This window comes from Xiphophorus hellerii, chromosome 6 (assembly GCF_003331165.1).
Source record: "Xiphophorus hellerii strain 12219 chromosome 6, Xiphophorus_hellerii-4.1, whole genome shotgun sequence".
Classification (NCBI taxonomy): domain Eukaryota; kingdom Metazoa; phylum Chordata; class Actinopteri; order Cyprinodontiformes; family Poeciliidae; genus Xiphophorus; species Xiphophorus hellerii.
Genome location: NC_045677.1, coordinates 5,862,737 through 5,878,522, shown reverse-complemented (window position 1 = coordinate 5,878,522; position 15,786 = coordinate 5,862,737). Strand labels below are relative to the sequence as shown.

The window sequence follows — 15,786 nt, the reverse complement described above, 5'->3', positions numbered from 1 at the left end:
GTTGGATGCACAATCCCACAGGCCACAGAGCTGCACTGCGAGGTGTGTGCGTGTGTAAGCGTGTGTTTCCCACAGGTTCGACACAGTCTGATTAAAACGCCGTTGGATTCGCCGGTAAGTTCAGCGGACGAGCCTGAGATATCTTTGGCATTTGCATAAACTTCATTACGCGTGACATGTAATATCTGCTTCCGACACGCGCAGGAAACGTGCTTCTGATGATACGATGGCGGTGAAAAATGACCGCTGCGTAATCAAGTCTGGGACGGTGGCACCATCGTTTGCAGTCGAGTTACGGCGCTGCCACCTTTAACCTTTGTTCAGCTTCGCCACACTGTGGGCTTTACAGAGTGGCGCAACCGCAGGAATTTGCCGCAGTTTGTTTATTCCGAGGAGGGTGGCGCAATACGGTAGTTATGGGATTTTGACTGCTATTTTTATCTTTTTTTAAAAATAAAAATAAATCTTTTAAGTAGGTTTGAAGAAATGACAACTTACAGCAGCAGAGTCCAAACGTTTGTCACGTGGGACAAAATCATGACGTCAAAATTATGCGCAAGCCAAGAGAATAATAACAATAAACTAAAATCAAAGAAATCGTATTGATATTTTCTGACAGCAGCTGGTCTCAAGATTTATCCATCACCCAAGTGGGGAGGGAGAGAGTCGGAGCCGACTCTGATGGAGAAGCAGCCAGACTTCGGACCATGTGAGGTTCTTTATCCTACCGAAGCGGTGGTCTGCTGCTGGAAGTCCAGACTCCAATGTGAGCTTTAGAGCCGAACGTTCCCAGTTTTTCCGTCCAGTTTAAAGTCAGACTGATAAAATCTTTCCTTTAGACTTCTAAGAAGCCTATGAGTTTATTAAATTTATTAAAAACTTCCCCTCTGTCAGTAATAGGTGATTAGGTTTAGTGTCATACTTTGTTTTTTTCGGTTTCATTTGTTAAGTGTGTCATTAATTCTGATCCAAAAGAAAAATATGGATGTTTGTTTTAGTAAGGAACCATCAATAATCCTTTATTTTTTAAATTAAAACATTAACCAGTCTTTATATCGATTCTAAATAAACCATAAATCCTGAGAAACTTACAGAAATGTCTTCCACTCATCTTCCATTATGTAGCATAGAGCGCCCCCTGGAAAGGAACTGAGCATTTTCTTCATCCACCCAGATTTTTCTTTACCTAACTTATAAGAAAATCGTCATTAATAAAGCTTAAAAGCAAATATTCATTTAAAAAAAAAAGAAAAAAGAGAACAATAATATTTCCCCCAAAACTAAGATGTACTGTATATAAGAAGCCACATTAAGAAGTCATTTGTTGATGCAGGGCAGCCCCCGTTGGCTGTTGGATGTAAGACGGTAAGACAGAAAAGCAGCAGTAACCTTGGGAATCACGTGGTCATTTATTTGTGACAGAACAGTGTCATGGATACAGCATATGGACGGGGCGGGGGGGAGTCATAGACGTACAAAAATCCCTTTTTCAGCACAAATCTTAATTCCATAAATAAACTTTACAAAATATTCTGGGACACTTTGTCTCGTTTGTCGGTTAACCATTAATGACAGGTGTTGTCTAGCAGGAAGTGTTGGTGATCTGTAGTTTGGACTGTTCACGGGGAGACGATGTACGGTGAGTGCTTCGTTACAACAACGCGACGGCCTGACGGGAGCAGTGACTGGACAACGAAAACCAAACCCAGAGGAGACGCGTGTCCTGCCGTCGTTGAGCTTTTAGTTTGCTAAACCATCCACAGTGTAGGCATACCCACTCGAATATTTGCCGTTTTGCCACATTCCAACCACAAACTAGGATTTATTTCATAGTGATTATATCCGATAGACCAACACAAGGTAGTCCACGATTGTAAAGCGAATGGGTTTCTTTTTTTATCACAGAAGTGTCTGATGTGAACTTTATACATCTGAAGTTTGAATAAAAAAACGCAAAATCTTGCCAAGAGTGTTTTGTCTAGTTTCTAGAGCAAATATCTTAAAATGAGACAAACCTAACTCTTCAACCAGATATAAGAGCTTATTTTAGGTCAATAATTCTTGAATATTGATCTTAAAAAAACAAGAAAAAACTACAACAGTACTTCCACTGGCAGATTTTCTTCACTTATGGGAAAAATAACTTGTAATAAGTAAAAAAACATCTGCCAATGGAAGTAGCACGTTTTGATCAATATTAAAGAAGTACTGATTTAAGAGGAGCTCCGAAAAGTTACTTGTAAGCTAACTTTGTCTTATTTCAAGTGAAAAAAGATCAGGGCTTCTGCTGCTTTCACCAACTCAAATTTAACACTTTTTAAAACCTTTTTTTAAAGACCATTAAGAATGAAATCTAAGACCTGGTACTTCTCGTGAGATTTTGACACATTCTTCCGTTAGTTGAAGACATTAATTACCTTTTTTTTTTCTCTCTTTCCTATTTGTCAGCAGAGCTGCGTCTGTGGCTCTATTCTCTTTTGATTCCATGCTCTACTTATTTTCCCTCCATAGTAACAACTTTGTTGAAGTAAAACACTTCATTAGGTGAGACTGGTGCTTGTCCACCATGTCTAAAATCCACTAACCCTCAGACTTCAGAGATTGCTGCTCTTAGATCAGTGCTAGTAGCAGCAGCGGCAAACATTACCAGGGGAAGCTTTAGCAATGCTAGCTGGCTAGGTAGCTAGCAAGGATGTTTTAGCCTCAATGTCCTTGAGTAACAGAACTAAGAGACTTTCAATCAGATTTAATCTATGGTATTTTGCAGAGAAGAACTAGCTAAATTAAATCAAAATAAAGCTGGTGAATACACCCTGAAAGACCTGATTTTTATATTTTTTGCTGAAAAAAAGCACAACAATTATGCTCTACTTTGTGTTGGTCTAACTAAAAAAAGAAAAAAGAAAAAAAAAAACTTAAAATGCATATGGGTTTGTGGTTCTAATGTGACTTAAAGGTACAATTTTTTTTTGCCAGTGATAGGAAAACGTCTTTCATCCCAATGTATTACTAAGATTTTTTTCCCCCCTATTGTTTCTTCAAGAAATCAGACAGACGCAAATTGTAAACAACGCGACCTTGGTTGAAAATGACGTATATCTAAAAAGCTAAGAAAATCTGCCACTAGACGTCGGTAAAAAGGTAACACCTCTAGCTCCGCCCACATCGCTCTTTTTTATCGAGTTTGTAATCAGAGAATCATCAGACTTTATTCTGCCTGAACAGGCAACACATATTCACAGTTCATTCCCTCCCCTCCCCGAAACCTTAAAAAAAAACAAAAAAACAATACATCTTTAGAAATTAGAAATAATAATAATAAAAAAAACATGGCTCCAAGAAAGAAACAAAAAAATTAAATTAATTTCCAGATGGTAAGACTGGAGATGCTGGTGGAGCGTTGCTTCAGACAAACACACGTAGTTGGCATCCGAGAGGCAGAGTGCTATCTTATGGCACGGAGGCTCGGGTTTTAGGAGGGCCTGGGGGAAAGATTCTTATTTACAAAATAGACGTTTGGCAATTTTTCCATTTCTACACCGTCACGTAGAGTCACGTTGACGTCTGCATCGACTCCAGCGTCACCGGCTGGGAAATCACAGCTTATAAAAGACGAAGAATCTTGAGTTTTTGATCTCGTTTCTCAGGCCCTCGGCCGAGTTCGTCGAACTCTCAGTTCATGCAAACTGGTGAAACGGCGGAGCGAGATGACGGGAAACTTGCTGCGTACTGCGGCCAACGCACGGAGAGATGCTGCTCCTCTTTGACGTTTGTCAAGAAAAAAAAAAGAAAAAAAGAGTAGTTTGCATCATCAGCGTCGTTTTTTAAAAACTCTTTCAGTTCGAAACGGAAGGATGCGCGCACCTCCCGCTCAAGGAGTCCGATATCAAAGGTCACTTCCTGGTTGAAGAGTTATTTGATTGGACATGCTGAGGAGAGCAATACAGTGTGTGGCCTCTCGAGAAAAAATAAAGCAGTTCCTCTGATAGCCAGAAATATCCTTTAAATGTTATATATATATAAAAAAAGACAACAGCTAGCCTGTGTAATCACAGTCACTTGTCTGTCTTGTTTTTCCCAGAACCTCCAGTTTTAGGACGGAATGCTTCCATATCCCTAAATGGAAGACGAAGAAAAAAAAACAAACTCTTAGTGTAGTTATAGATCTCACCACCAGATGTCACTGTGGTGCCTTCCCAGCTTCAGACTGATTTACATGAAGGCTGCGGTTGGCAGCAAAGCTTCCATTCACAGTAAAAACTGGGAGGCAGGCTGACAGATGGAAATATGAAGCCAATAAAGGACAGAAAGATGGGTTTATGGGGGAAAAGGATGAGGCGAGGGAAATCGCTTGGCATTGAGAAGAAAAAGAGATGGGGAGTTGAGACACAAATGTCATGTGGTGAAGACGGCTGATTAATAACTGTGGGAAATGAGAGGAAGAACGGGCTGATGAAACGCTCACCGCCTTCCCACCGCCTGCGTCCCTCTAGCTGTCTTTCTGCGGACCCGTCTGATCCGTCGGCTCGCCGCCTTCGCTCGGCACCGGAGAGTCCGAGCTCGCCCAACCCTGGGTCGGAGACAGATCAGCTCTTCTTCACTCTGATTTCCCACCAAAATGTTGGGAAGTGTAATCATTCTAAATGATTTCACCTCATTACGCCAAGTAATCAACCCACTTAATTGATGTTTGACCTTTCGTGTGTAATTGATTTGACTTTTTTTTTTTTTTGATAGACGTAAATAACTTCAGTCGGGCGATAATCACACGAGACTTTATACATCATCCCCGCTGCAATAGGAGTCTGTTGGTAAGTGGCATCCATGAATCCCAGTGGGAGAGGCAAGCACTTACTGATTGTTCCTCCCTGGTGTTGCTGGGGGGTTCCTCCGGGTCAACTGGGGAGTGATCCGTCGGGGGGTCACTGCCCTGGGACGGGGGGCAGTCTGAAGACGAGCTCTGCTGAGGGGCAGGTGTGGATGCTGCGAACAGAAAGTCGAGGGAATGCGATGAGATGAAAGATGGGAATCTGGATTATGACCTTTAAGCAAGTCTGCCTTCGACGACGTTAGCTTTCAGACGAGGCTCGTTCTGACAGGCGGTTAGCCGCCTCCCTTCTTTTCAAGAGGGACAAAACAAGAGCAAGAAGGTGTGCGGGAAGGCAGACGGGCCAACTGTTTTGCAAGAGAGCTGAAGCAAACACAAACGTCTAACAATTAGCGGTACGTGGAAGGCGAAGGCTGTTACGTCAGTTTCCCCGCAAAACTGGAGACAGCGGAAAAGTAAAGATGACAGTTCAAAGCGGCTAGCAAGACATCTGTAAAGGCAGTAATGAATGTGAGAAGAGAAGCACTGTTATGCAGAGGGTGTATGGGTTTTTCCTTTGAGTGAAGGTTACCAGGGAAACAAAGATCACTATCTCAAAAGTCCTTCCAGCCAATGGTTGTTAGAGATTGACTGAAATCAGATTATTTTTAGCTCACTTCGCCCAACCGATGACCAACCGGCTGGAAACTCAAAAAACTTGACCGTTTTCCAATCAGTGTACACATCATAGCTAGGTCATGGTGATGAAACCCTCTGTGAAGGTAGCTGTTTTAGGATGTTTTCACACCTGATCGACTCAATTTGATTTGGGACTAAAACTGCAACATTTGTTACATTTTCAGCTGCTGCAGTTCACTTTCACACTGCACTGTCAAATGATCCAAAACCTGTTCCCCCTCCTCGCCCGTGGTGGTACTGAACCAAGAACCACTGAGGGACAAAAATTGACACAAAAATCTTTGAAGACGACGCTGATCGACACATCCTTCTTCGCAAAATGTAAACAAAATGGAGTGGCGTCAGATTTTAGCAGTTGTAGGATTTCTCTTTTGTCTCTGGTAAAAGACCAGGAGCCATTTCTCCCACTGTTGCTTGACATGTGTGTTTGTTTTGGTTATATTTACCCAGAATGCCCTGCACTGTAGTTTGCTTAATGCTTTACTGCAGGAAGCAAACTACAGTAAAGCTAATGACCTGCATTCTGTTTCAGCAATGCTGGCTGCGCTAACTATCTTATGATACTGTAGAAGACCAGAAGAGGTTAAATCAAACCGAGCCTACCGGACCATCAGGTTTGAAAACACCTCATCATGTTTACCAGAGTGCCAATGAACATGGAAGCTCGGTGTATGTTAAATACAGATATCTTGAGGTACCTTAAGATACTCAAACATGTACGAAAATCAAGCTATTCAGATAAATTGTACCAGAACCAAACAGCATTCAGTGTCTATGCAAACTTCCAGAAAAGTGCAAAGCAGCTGAAACACTGAATTCCTGTAAAACAAGGCTGAAGATCCACTCGTTTAGAGTTTCATGATGTGCATTGATGATTTGGCTGATGGCACTTGATAAAATGTAATGTATGTCACTGGTTTCTCTATTGATGATTTTATGACGTTTTATTTTTTATGTTTTTATGATGTAAAGCACTTTGAACTGCCTTGTTGCTGAAATATGCTGTACAAATAAACATGATTGATCGATTGATAGAAATTGCTTCTGTAAAATGCGTTCAGAAACACTTACGTGATTCGGTTGATGGTGAGGTGGACGTTCCTGGGCTCAAAGTCATCCTGGACAGATCAAGGTCGCTACAGCTACCTTCCTCCTCCTGATTGGCTGCTGCCTGTGGAGGCAGCAGCTGACTGCAGACCAGCATGTCAGGCGCACTCATGAGGCCAGGGGTTCCGCACCTGCTCGCCCCTCCGGAAACCACGCCGGGTCCCGCTCCCGATGTGGACGGGCCCTCGCCCGCGTCCAAGTCCACGCCCAGTCCTTCCTTCCCCAGGCTGAGCTGCCTCTGGAGCAGGGCGGGGTCGGCCATGTGATGGGGGCTGGTGATGGCCGAGGAAGGCGCCGACAGGTCGCACGTTTGGGGGCACACGGTGGTAATGGGGACCAGGCCTTGGAGCATGGCAGCTGGTATGGCATGGCCCCCAACTCCCACGGTCTGCGCCGGCATATACGCTGCCATGGCCGCCCACTGCTGCTGAGTGGTGGGGAAAATGTTGGCCTGGCTCAGGATGATGGGCTGACCGCCGGGGAGGACCTGAGCTACCTGGAGGGGGCCCTGAACGGGGAAGGCCAAAGTCTGAGCCTGGCCGGGAAACGGCTGCTGGGCCCACTGAGCCGCTTGGACCGGCCCCATGGTCATATAACCTGAAGGAGACAAACATCGTCTAGCTTTTAGCATCTGAAGAAGGAGTTCAACCAATCAACGGCAAGAGAAGGACTCTGAGAAGCAGCCAAGAGGACCAGCCTAAGACTAGAGGAGCTGAGAGAATCTGCTCATGGAACAACAATTAGTCAAGGATTCTATTAAAACTGGACATTTTGAAAAGCTGTAAGAAGTCAAGTTTGTAGTCGACTTCCACATAGAGGAAACAGCAAACATGGAAGTAAACCAAAAGGCAACTTTAGAGTAGTGGACAATATTTACAAGGAGCTTGTGCTCAACAAGGAAAACAAAATGATGATTGACAAAACCCTTTTCACCTGGACGACTGTACTGTCTGCCTCTTCTTACTAAAGACAGGTAAAAGTTCTTATTGGTTCCACAAGCTTTTAAGCTACTACAGATACAGTACATACATATTTGATATGTATGTACTGTATCTGAAGGACTGCCTAGTTGGTCTATATGCTATTGTGCGTTGTAAATTGAGTGATAGTGTAAGGCTATGCCTGAGATTCGCCTGTATCAATATTTTACCATAAATCAATTTTGAAATAGGGACAAGTTATCTATCCAACCAACTATCCATCTATAAAATACACCACACAATCCCCACTCTGGTGCCAGCATCACGGTGGTTGAATGAACACCAAGAAGCTAAACAAAATTGCAAAAACTGTACAGAAAATACAGAATTTGCATTTAAGATGGTCTGTAAGTATGTTCAGACTCCTCAAAAGGCAAAGCTTCAGCTTCACTTGGTTCAAACTCTAAAACGCAAAATCTCTTTTGCTGTCTTGCTATTAATCGGTGCATAATTGTTCAAATTGATCAGTGAATCTATAAATTATCAGCATGCAATAAAAGAATGCTTTATCGTTGCATCTTAGTCAATAAAATGTTTATTTTCCCTACCTAGTTCATATGAACTCAATGAAACACATTTGTGGTGTAGCCATTTCAAAATGATGTGAAAGAGTTGAATATCATGCACGCTTTTGTTAATATCAAATGTGCCTACAGCTAATTTTCTTGGACTTTTTGATTCAGTTTGTCCAATGCTGCTGATCTGCCGCTTCCACTCAAAGGAGAGTGAGCAAATGACAGAGCTTGTCGTGTTCCCAATTTGAATCGGAGGCGAGACATTAAAACGGTCGTCTACCTGACGGCATGGAGGTCGGGCTGAAGGGGGCGTACAGCTCGGCGGGGGTGTGCTGCTGCTGCTGGCGGCTGCTCCGGTTCGGGTCCAGCGTGTTGGCAGGTGACGGGGGCATCTGGAAGGACACACATGTCACCTCTACCAAAGTCACCTAAAAGTCGCACCGAGCTCCATCTGCGGGGGTTTCTGCCGTCAGATCAGAGCGATTCCGGTCGCCACCAGCGCCCTGACAGAACTCGTATCGGTTCCGCTGACATGAAAGCGTTATTTTTTTTACCTTTTTTTTCGCCGGAGGTACTCACCGAGGGAGGGGTGGACATGTCGCCGAAAAGATCAAAGTGGTTGATGTTCTACGAGTTGGGCCGTACGACGAGGTGGAGAGGGGGCCGGAGGGGGAGAAAGAAGAGGGAAAAGTCTGGTGATACATCAGCACCTGAAAAAACTCCAGAGTCATGACCGTTTTATTTCGGACATGGGCTGCCGGTGGTTGCATGGTTGGGTAGGTGTGGGCAGTAAAAATCTATTCGTAAAGACGCTTTGTGCTGCGGACGGCAAGAAACAACTATCCCCCTCATTTCATTATCAGTTAATGGATCTCAAATGAATCTTTCATGCTTCGCTATAATTGAGTTGATAAAAGGCTATAGGGTTCCATAAAACAGACTCTGATTAGATATTCTTATGTCTGCCAATCATGAGAGGCCCCGGTGAGAGTCTGAGCTGCTTTATCATGTTGATTTTTGCTCCAGGAGGAGATACACACTCACACACACACACACAGGGGGGAGCGGGTTTTAATTCAACCAATAATGGAGGACGCTCCTGAAACCACCAGACCGAGACCATGGGACCACCTCGCCCAGTAAGCAGACTGAAGCCCCCTACTCTACTCCCCCTCTGAGGTCTACTCACACCACTGACAGCGCTGTGGAAAAGTCTTCACCCCCTGCACAGATTTCTTCCGTTTTGCCTTTTTGACACACTTAAAAATGTTTTCATCTCATCAGAGATTACCTGAGTAAATATAAGACAATATTTTCAAATGTTGATTTCATTTGTTTTGGAGAAAATGCCTCTCCGAAGCAGGCCTGAGTACCACCATATCAATAAATCCCTCCAGTAGAATCAGTCTGACAACATGAAGGAGGCTAAAAATGTACAAATTTAACAACAAGATGAGAAACAAAACCAGTGCAATCCATCAGTGTAGAAACCATTAGCTGTTTCTAAATCTTTGGGAATCTTTCTCTATATTTGTAGAATCTTTATGTACAAATATAGAGAACAGGGCAGAAAATTGAACCTTGGCAGGAGCGGCTGGCCGAGCAAAATTACAAAAAGAGCTCACTGTTCAACAATAACAAAGAAATTGGGAAATAATGGGAGACTTCCCCGCAACCCCCTAAAAAGAAAAACACAAAAAGGCCAGTGGTGGTAATGTTTAAGTCTGAGCTATTTTACCATTTCAGGACCTGGTTGACTTGATATAATTCATAAAACCACTAACTCTGCTTCACCAGAAAATCTTCAAGCCAATTGTCCAGCCAACTTTTAAACTCAAGCAGACTTGGTTTATGTAGCACAACAGCGAGATCTTCTCTAACTAACTCAAAAAAAAAAAATAGTGTATAACAAAAGGTCAAAGTCTGGACTTAAATTTGTTCAAGATGCTGTCAGAGTTGTCATTTCTCGCAGCGATGTAAAAAGCGATGACGATACTTGCCGACGAACCAGAGTTAACAGGCGATAACTATTTTCACAAAGGGCCAAGTGGGTTTGCATAGTTTTCCCTTTATTATCAGCATTTGACAACTTTGGTATTTACTCAGGTTATCGTTTTTAGATGCAGTGAACTCCCGCCTGTTCGTGGTCCAGTATTCACTCAATTTTTCTGGTAGAATGCAACCCCAATTTGTCTGCAAAAAACTGCCTCTTTCTAGATTCTTCCATAGAGTACATCTAACAGTCAAAAGAAAATGCAGCTTTGGAAGCTAAAATACTTGGCTGCAATGGTACTTGATATGCAATTGGCTAGCGTCGGTAGAGGCTAGCCCAACCCAGGAGCTTCGTTTATTTTCCTTAGCGCTGATTGGTTGAACTCCCAAAAGCATAAATAGGGAAGACTGTAGATTAGCTTCTGTGATAGTGATTAGGCGGCTTCTACAGTGCATATGAACACATATTAAGTTATATTTGTTTTTGAATTATTAAATAGTAAGTCATAAATGTTCTTAAAGGGGGTCAGAAGTACTTGTGGATTTTAGCTTCCACGGCTGTGGTCCTAAAAATCGAACAAGTCTCGGGCGTCCACTGTCTTACTATTTTATGACCTGAAAGATTTACAAATTAAGGCAAAAAGCAGAAGAATTCATAAGGGAGCAAAAATCATTTTCACAACCCTTTAGGTGAAACATTGTAAACATGGAATGGAAAAAGTCGCATGGAATGGTTGCAGCCATGCCCAAGCAGACAGTGATTGAGTGTAAAAGCGTGGAAATTCACACAAAACGCACAGACTTGCATGCTGCAGCGAAACTCACAGGGGAACGGTCAAACCAAAAAGAACGGACAAACGAAAACGGGAACGGCGGCCGTCGGTGACGCCGCCGTGACGTGGCGTTTATGTCCTCCTCCCACAGGCTGCGGACATAAAGGGGTGACACACAGTTTGCGCGGCACGCCGATAACCATCGAGGGGCACAGAATGAGTCAGAATTTGGAAGAGGAAGGAGAAGAAAAAAAAAAAAGAAGAAGCAAACATTGTACACAGAGGTCTTTCCCCCCCGAGGGAGCTGACACACATCGGATGAGCTCGAGGCTCTCAAAAAGCTCCAACTGAATGAACAGACAAGCAGTAACACTTAGAGATATGGAAGCGCTGCTGCCTAAACCGGCATGGGCTGTTTAGGTGAGATAGCAACGGGGCTGAGACAGTTCATCTGTCTGATGCACCGGGTTACAAAACACACAAATGACAGGAGTTTTTTTGCGGGTTTTTTTCTTGGTGAATGTTGGGTAAAAGTGGGAGTGGAACAAATGTTTCTTTTTAAAGATGAAACAGGAATATCGTTGCATGGTAGAGAACTGAGATGAACCCAGCTTCGGTTCGATTAAAACCAGGGGGAGAAATGTCACAAATCCTCTGAATAAGGAGCAGTTTTTTTTTTGTTGTTTTTTTTTTAACAGGTGCCTTAATTGTAAATGTAACAACACAACATGCAACTCAACTCAATACTCCCCCCACCCCACTCTCCACCGCCTACAAACCTCTCATTTCCACCCTCTGAGGAAGACAAACACAGCCATTCCACGGCGCGGAACCGGCCCAGCGTTCCAGTCCGACGGGACCGGCAAACAGAGCTTTTTTTTTTTTTATGTATATTTCTAGCATCTGGTTATGATACGCATCTAATTCTGCACAAGATTGGATTTTGTACACAAAGCTGGCCCGTCTAATGTTGTGTGTAATTACAGAGGACTTCGGTCGACCAATCTGCTGCTTTCAAGTCTTCAAGATTCTGCGGCACCACCAGCGTCATTATCATGACAAAAAGAAAAGAGAACATTGTTGTTCTGTTGTCAGTTTTCTTTTTGAGCCAATACCCTGCTTTACCACACTGCACCAGTATCACACCCCAAGAACCTTTTCAGGTGTCACATGGCAGGCATAAACCCCCCTGTATTTATATGCCTTTTACACGATGGGCCAAGACAAAGTAGTGCCAAATGACAAGTTTGCCTGACGTTCTACGCAGATGACGTCAGGATTATTCAAACCGGGTGAAGAGTGTCCGTAGACATCGTTTTCAAGTCACAGAAGTTTGGACTATGACTAGGACATTAAAACACGTAAATATGGTTTGATCTCAACCAGAGGCTGACGACCTTTAAAGACCATTTTTGACCAGTTTTTACCCATAAAATGTAGTTACTATTCAAATAAATTATTACAGCTTATTGAACTTCTGAAACGAAACGGGTTCAAAACGGAAAACTATTAAAACCAGTCGTCCTTTTGGATCTATATTTTAAAAACAACTAGTTTCTTTATCAGTTGTGCTAATAGTTTACAGCCACCACCGTGAAGGGACCCTTGAGCAAAACCACTGCTCTGTAGCTTTGGCTGGACGTTCAGGGATGATGTTCTGCTAAAAGGAGAATCTCTCAGGTCTTTAGCAATTTCCAAAACGTTTTCATTCGGGGATTGTCTGGTGTTTAGCTCCAATTGTCTTCAGCTTTGACCAGCTTCCTGCTACTTTCCTTCCCATTCACCATTATGCACTACTTCATGGCATTCTTAAGTAAAATGCATTGAGGTTTTTAGCCCTTATGTGACAAAATGTGACATAGTTCGAGGGGTGTGAATACTTTTGCAAGCTCCTGCACTGCAACCTTTGATGAAGCTGAGCAAAATGGGCCAGTTGTGGCTTAAGGAACTCCCTTCGCGAGGGTCCTAAAGAGAGGTTTGTAAGCAGTAAAGTAAGAAAAAAAAACATTAAAAAAAAAGTAAATAATAAGAATGAAAACACCTACAGTCATGAAATGGCGTTTGGGAACGTCATAGATCCCTTCCTTCTGCTGACTGGTTGGGACCTGCGTTAGATCGGATGTCGATTGATATGGAAGTCAACAGATCAACACCTTTTACTTTTTCTTCGCTGGCTAAGTATTTCAACACAGGAGTGTGCAAAAATAATAGAAGAAAAAAAAGGGGGGAAAAAAACATGTCTATTAAAGTAGAAAAAAAAAAGTTAACTCAATCAATTTCCATCCAGGTTAATAATTTAGATGCACTTATCTTTTAGCAGCGCAGGATTATGCAAATTCTACAGTTGCGCCGCCGGATCAATTCTGCTTAAATCGATATCGATTGCAAACAAAGCTTGAAGGAGGTTCGGTGTGTGTTAAGAAAGCCTATTATTATTCGACAACCGTCTGCGCTGTCTCATTTGATGATATGAAAATGCCTCGGCTCCGGCGTTTCTCTCCTCTTTTTCTGTTTTTCTTCACAGCTATCCAAGATATCTGCTGGTTCTTAACCCTGCTGCTCGCCTCTTCATCTGCTACCTCAACTGGTTAGCTTTCAGTTATGTTCCCCCGAAGTCTATTGATCTTGTTTCACTCGGAGATCAAATGGCATGGCAAGTGATTAATCTCTCTCTTTCTCCATCTGCAACTTTCATCTTTGGAGAGGCCGAAGCAGGAGGAGGACAAGGGAGACCGGGGAACGGGGCGGGTGGAGGCTGGTATTAACCCGTTCCATGCGTCCCGGGAGTTCTATCTGGTCCTTCAAGTGGTCCAAAATCAAAAGGTCATGATGTTGGCCAGTGAAGACGACCTTGGTGTACATAGGCAGTGGGCGAATTCAAGTTGAACAGCTCACCTCGACATGTTGTAAACTGCTTTAGGTACAATTTGGTATGGAGCGCGCATTTGCCCCAAAGCAAGTTTCTTTCATTTTTGCTTTTTCTTTTGTTAAAAATGTTTCGATCAAAACATTTAAGTATCAGACAAAAATAACACAAAAACAAACTGGAGTTTTCGTTCAATATGGGAAAAGGTTATCCAAACCAACAAGGCCATTTGGGAAAAGTATTTGCACCCTGAACGTAATAACTTAACATTGTATTAACCGGGAAGAAGTCTTTAAGCCCGCTGTGGAGGAATTGGACCCACTTTTCTCTGGAGAATTTATTTTTTATTCAGCCACTTTGGTGGGTTTTTGTACAATGGAGTATGAGGGCCACATTAATAAAAAAAATTTAATTATGAGAATTAACTCATACGAAAATAAAGCCATAATATTACGTACTAATGCTACAAATTTACCTTCGTATTATTTCTATTTTATTTTCGCACAGCTTTTTTCTCTTGGTATGACTTTATTCTCGTAATTTGTTACTTGTTTTAGTTTTATTTTCTTAGCATGGCCCCAACAGTGACACGTCTTATTTTTGAGACTGAACAGCATTTTCAAAGTCGCGCCAAAACATCTCAATAGAACTTGAATCCGGGTTTGACTGGACTTTTAGACTTTTTCAGTGATTCAGTAGTGGACTCCGTGGTGTGATGTGGATCACTGTCCTTCTGCATGAGGTCGTAGTTCAGGTCTTTAACAACCATAATCGCTTCAGACCATCACTCTGCCACCACCTTGTTGGTAAGTAAGATGAGTATTTTGTTTCTGGAAAGCGTCAGATGGAACGGGAGGAGCACCTTTCAGAAAGTTTTGCCGTTAAGGTAAAAGTCATCTGTGAACTCATGGGAAGCTCCTCTACAGATTTAGGTTTTCTCAGCGTGTGGCTATTGGCGCTCGCTGTGGTTCAGTGGAGATTCAAAAGCCAGAGGCTTTGTAAGCCTCTCCGGTCAATTCAATGAAATCTGGAATGACAGAAGTCAACAAATGTTCTTCTTATCTGTGTTGCGTTTTGAGGTCTTTTGCCCTACTTCACGTTGTCAGACTGGTTCAATTAAAGTCATTTCTTTATCATACTGGCATTGATGAGTATAGAAGCTGGTTTGGATGGCTTTTTCCCCCTTAATAGATTAAATCAACATTTGAAAACTGCCTTTTGTGTTTAGGTTATCAGTGTCTTGATTTAAATTCTTTCTGGATGATTTGAAATGACAAAAAAAAAAAAAAGAAAAGAAAAACGCAAAAACAGACGAGATCTCCAAAGAGGATACTGCCTTTCTTATGGCACTAAAAGCTTTAAAGTATTTCATTGTATTATTTAAACTTTCTGTCTTACTCAATCTTGTGAAATCACGAGATCTAAGGCGTCACCTTTCTAAGTGTCACTGGAGTCTACTGCTCAATTCGTACCTTTTTTAATACACTAAAATTCATATAAAACAAACAAACAAAAAAACTTTCTCCAAAAACAGTCAACACACTCTAGCTTCCTTCAGGTCAGAGCCATACCATAAATACTGCTATCTTTTTATTTATAAGGAATGAAGAGGGAGGAAAAAAAAAAGTGGGGCAAAACTTGTCTTTGTACCTGATAAACGCTCTCCTCTGACTGGGGGCCACGGAGGGGTTCGTGTCCAGCCTCAAACACTATGTACTACAGAACAGAATCAGTGGGCAAGGCATAGAGATGCAGAAAATAATGAAGGGGAAGGACAGAGGCAGAGAGAGAGTGAGAAAAGGAGGAGGAGATGGCATATAAAACAGAGAGATAGAGGTGTGGAGGCATGAGCAGAATAAGTGAAAGCACAAGGGAGCGGGGATGGCGTTGAGCGGAGGAGGGTGGGGGGGAAATGAGATCAGGGGAAGGAAGAGTGTGAAAAATGGGGCATGGGAAAGAGGAAGGGAGAAAAGAAAAGAAAAAAAAAGAGTGAGGTGGGAAGAGGAAAGAGCACAAGTATAACAGGTCAGGCAGTAGTTCAAGGCAA

At 42.6% G+C, this 15,786-nt stretch overlaps 1 protein-coding gene and 1 long non-coding RNA gene across 3 annotated transcripts in view; one reads left to right on the top strand and one right to left on the bottom strand.

Moving 5' to 3' along the window:
* The first annotated feature begins 21 nt into the window (after positions 1 to 21).
* Positions 22 to 1,951, top strand: LOC116721161 (uncharacterized). The gene is made up of 2 exons (XR_004339537.1): positions 22 to 114; positions 205 to 1,951. It is a non-coding gene; the product is annotated as an uncharacterized LOC116721161 (long non-coding RNA).
* LOC116721135 (disabled homolog 1-like) overlaps positions 1,391 to 15,786 on the bottom strand; it is a 67,300-nt gene continuing 52,904 nt past the window's right edge. Inside the window, exons 8-15 of one of the 2 annotated variants that reach the window (XM_032564674.1) lie at positions 15,390 to 15,455; positions 12,919 to 12,978; positions 8,688 to 8,735; positions 8,389 to 8,500; positions 6,578 to 7,210; positions 4,856 to 4,983; positions 4,466 to 4,570; positions 1,391 to 4,116 (exon numbers count right to left, since the gene is read on the bottom strand). In XM_032564674.1, coding sequence (XP_032420565.1) covers positions 4,490 to 4,570; positions 4,856 to 4,983; positions 6,578 to 7,210; positions 8,389 to 8,500; positions 8,688 to 8,735; positions 12,919 to 12,978; positions 15,390 to 15,455 — 1,128 coding nt within the window. In that variant the 3' untranslated portion in view covers positions 1,391 to 4,116; positions 4,466 to 4,489. The remainder of the gene's footprint in view (positions 4,117 to 4,465; positions 4,571 to 4,855; positions 4,984 to 6,577; positions 7,211 to 8,388; positions 8,501 to 8,687; positions 8,736 to 12,918; positions 12,979 to 15,389; positions 15,456 to 15,786) is intronic. The other variant, XM_032564675.1, reaches the window with a different exon arrangement.